Below are 916 nucleotides of genomic sequence, written 5' to 3' on the forward strand. Positions count from 1 at the left end.
TTAAAGAACACAACATCCAACTTTAGCTGTATCGGCCTCCCTTGGAGGGTTTGTGAAAACCCAGATTCCTAGGCCCCACCCCAGAGAGTGTGACTTACCAGGTCTGAGATGGGGCCTGGGAATTTTCATTTCTGACAAGTCCCCAGGTGGTGCTGATGCTGCTGGTCCAGGGACCACGCTAGGAGGCCCTCGAGTCAGATGGGTGTCCTACATCCTTACTACTCAGTTCTGATGTAAGGTCCTAACATTTCATTTGAACTCTTTAGCTTGGAGATGGCATGAGTGACTCCCTTTCCCTTCCCCTACAAAAAAATAGAGACCTTTGGATCCACAGAGCTGTCAGTTAGGAATGTCTTATTTTTGGTCATCAACACTGACTTTCATTTTTTTCCCCATAGTTGCATGCTGCTGTAACCAGGATCCAGGTTCCAAGGCCTGGATTTAATTACACATTTGCTCACATCTGTATCCTGAATAACGATAAGACTTGCATTGTGGACGACATCGTGCATGTCCTAGAGGAGCTAAAGAATGCTCGGGCCACCAACCGGACCAATTTTGCTATCACGTACCCGATCACTCACTTAAAAGATGGGAGGGCAGTTTATAATGGGCACCAGCTGGGAGGCGTCACTGTGCACAGCAAGGATCGAGTGAAATCCGCAGAGGCCGTCCAGCTCACCTACTACCTGCAGTCCATCAACAGTCTCAATGACATGGTGGCGGAGAGGTGGGAGTCCAGCTTCTGTGACACTGTCCGACTGTTCCAGAAATCTAACAGCAAAGTCAAAATGTACCCTTACACATCCTCCTCGCTGAGGGAAGACTTCCAGAAGACCAGCCGTGTATCGGAACGTTACCTGGTCACCAGCCTGATCCTGGTGGTCACCATGGCCATCCTCTGCTGCTCCATGCA

General features: G+C 49.6%; 1 protein-coding gene across 1 annotated transcript in view; it reads left to right on the forward strand.

The window, feature by feature from the left end:
• The window catches only part of LOC105001409 (patched domain-containing protein 1-like), a 14,976-nt gene that overhangs the window by 13,659 nt on the left and 401 nt on the right, over positions 1-916 (forward strand). Inside the window, 1 exon segment of the mRNA XM_010857664.1 lies at positions 399-905. Within this exon segment, the coding sequence (XP_010855966.1) occupies positions 399-905 (507 nt within the window).

This window comes from Bison bison, unplaced genomic scaffold (assembly GCF_000754665.1).
Source record: "Bison bison bison isolate TAMUID 2011002044 unplaced genomic scaffold, Bison_UMD1.0 scf7180017854929, whole genome shotgun sequence".
Taxonomy (NCBI): domain Eukaryota; kingdom Metazoa; phylum Chordata; class Mammalia; order Artiodactyla; family Bovidae; genus Bison; species Bison bison.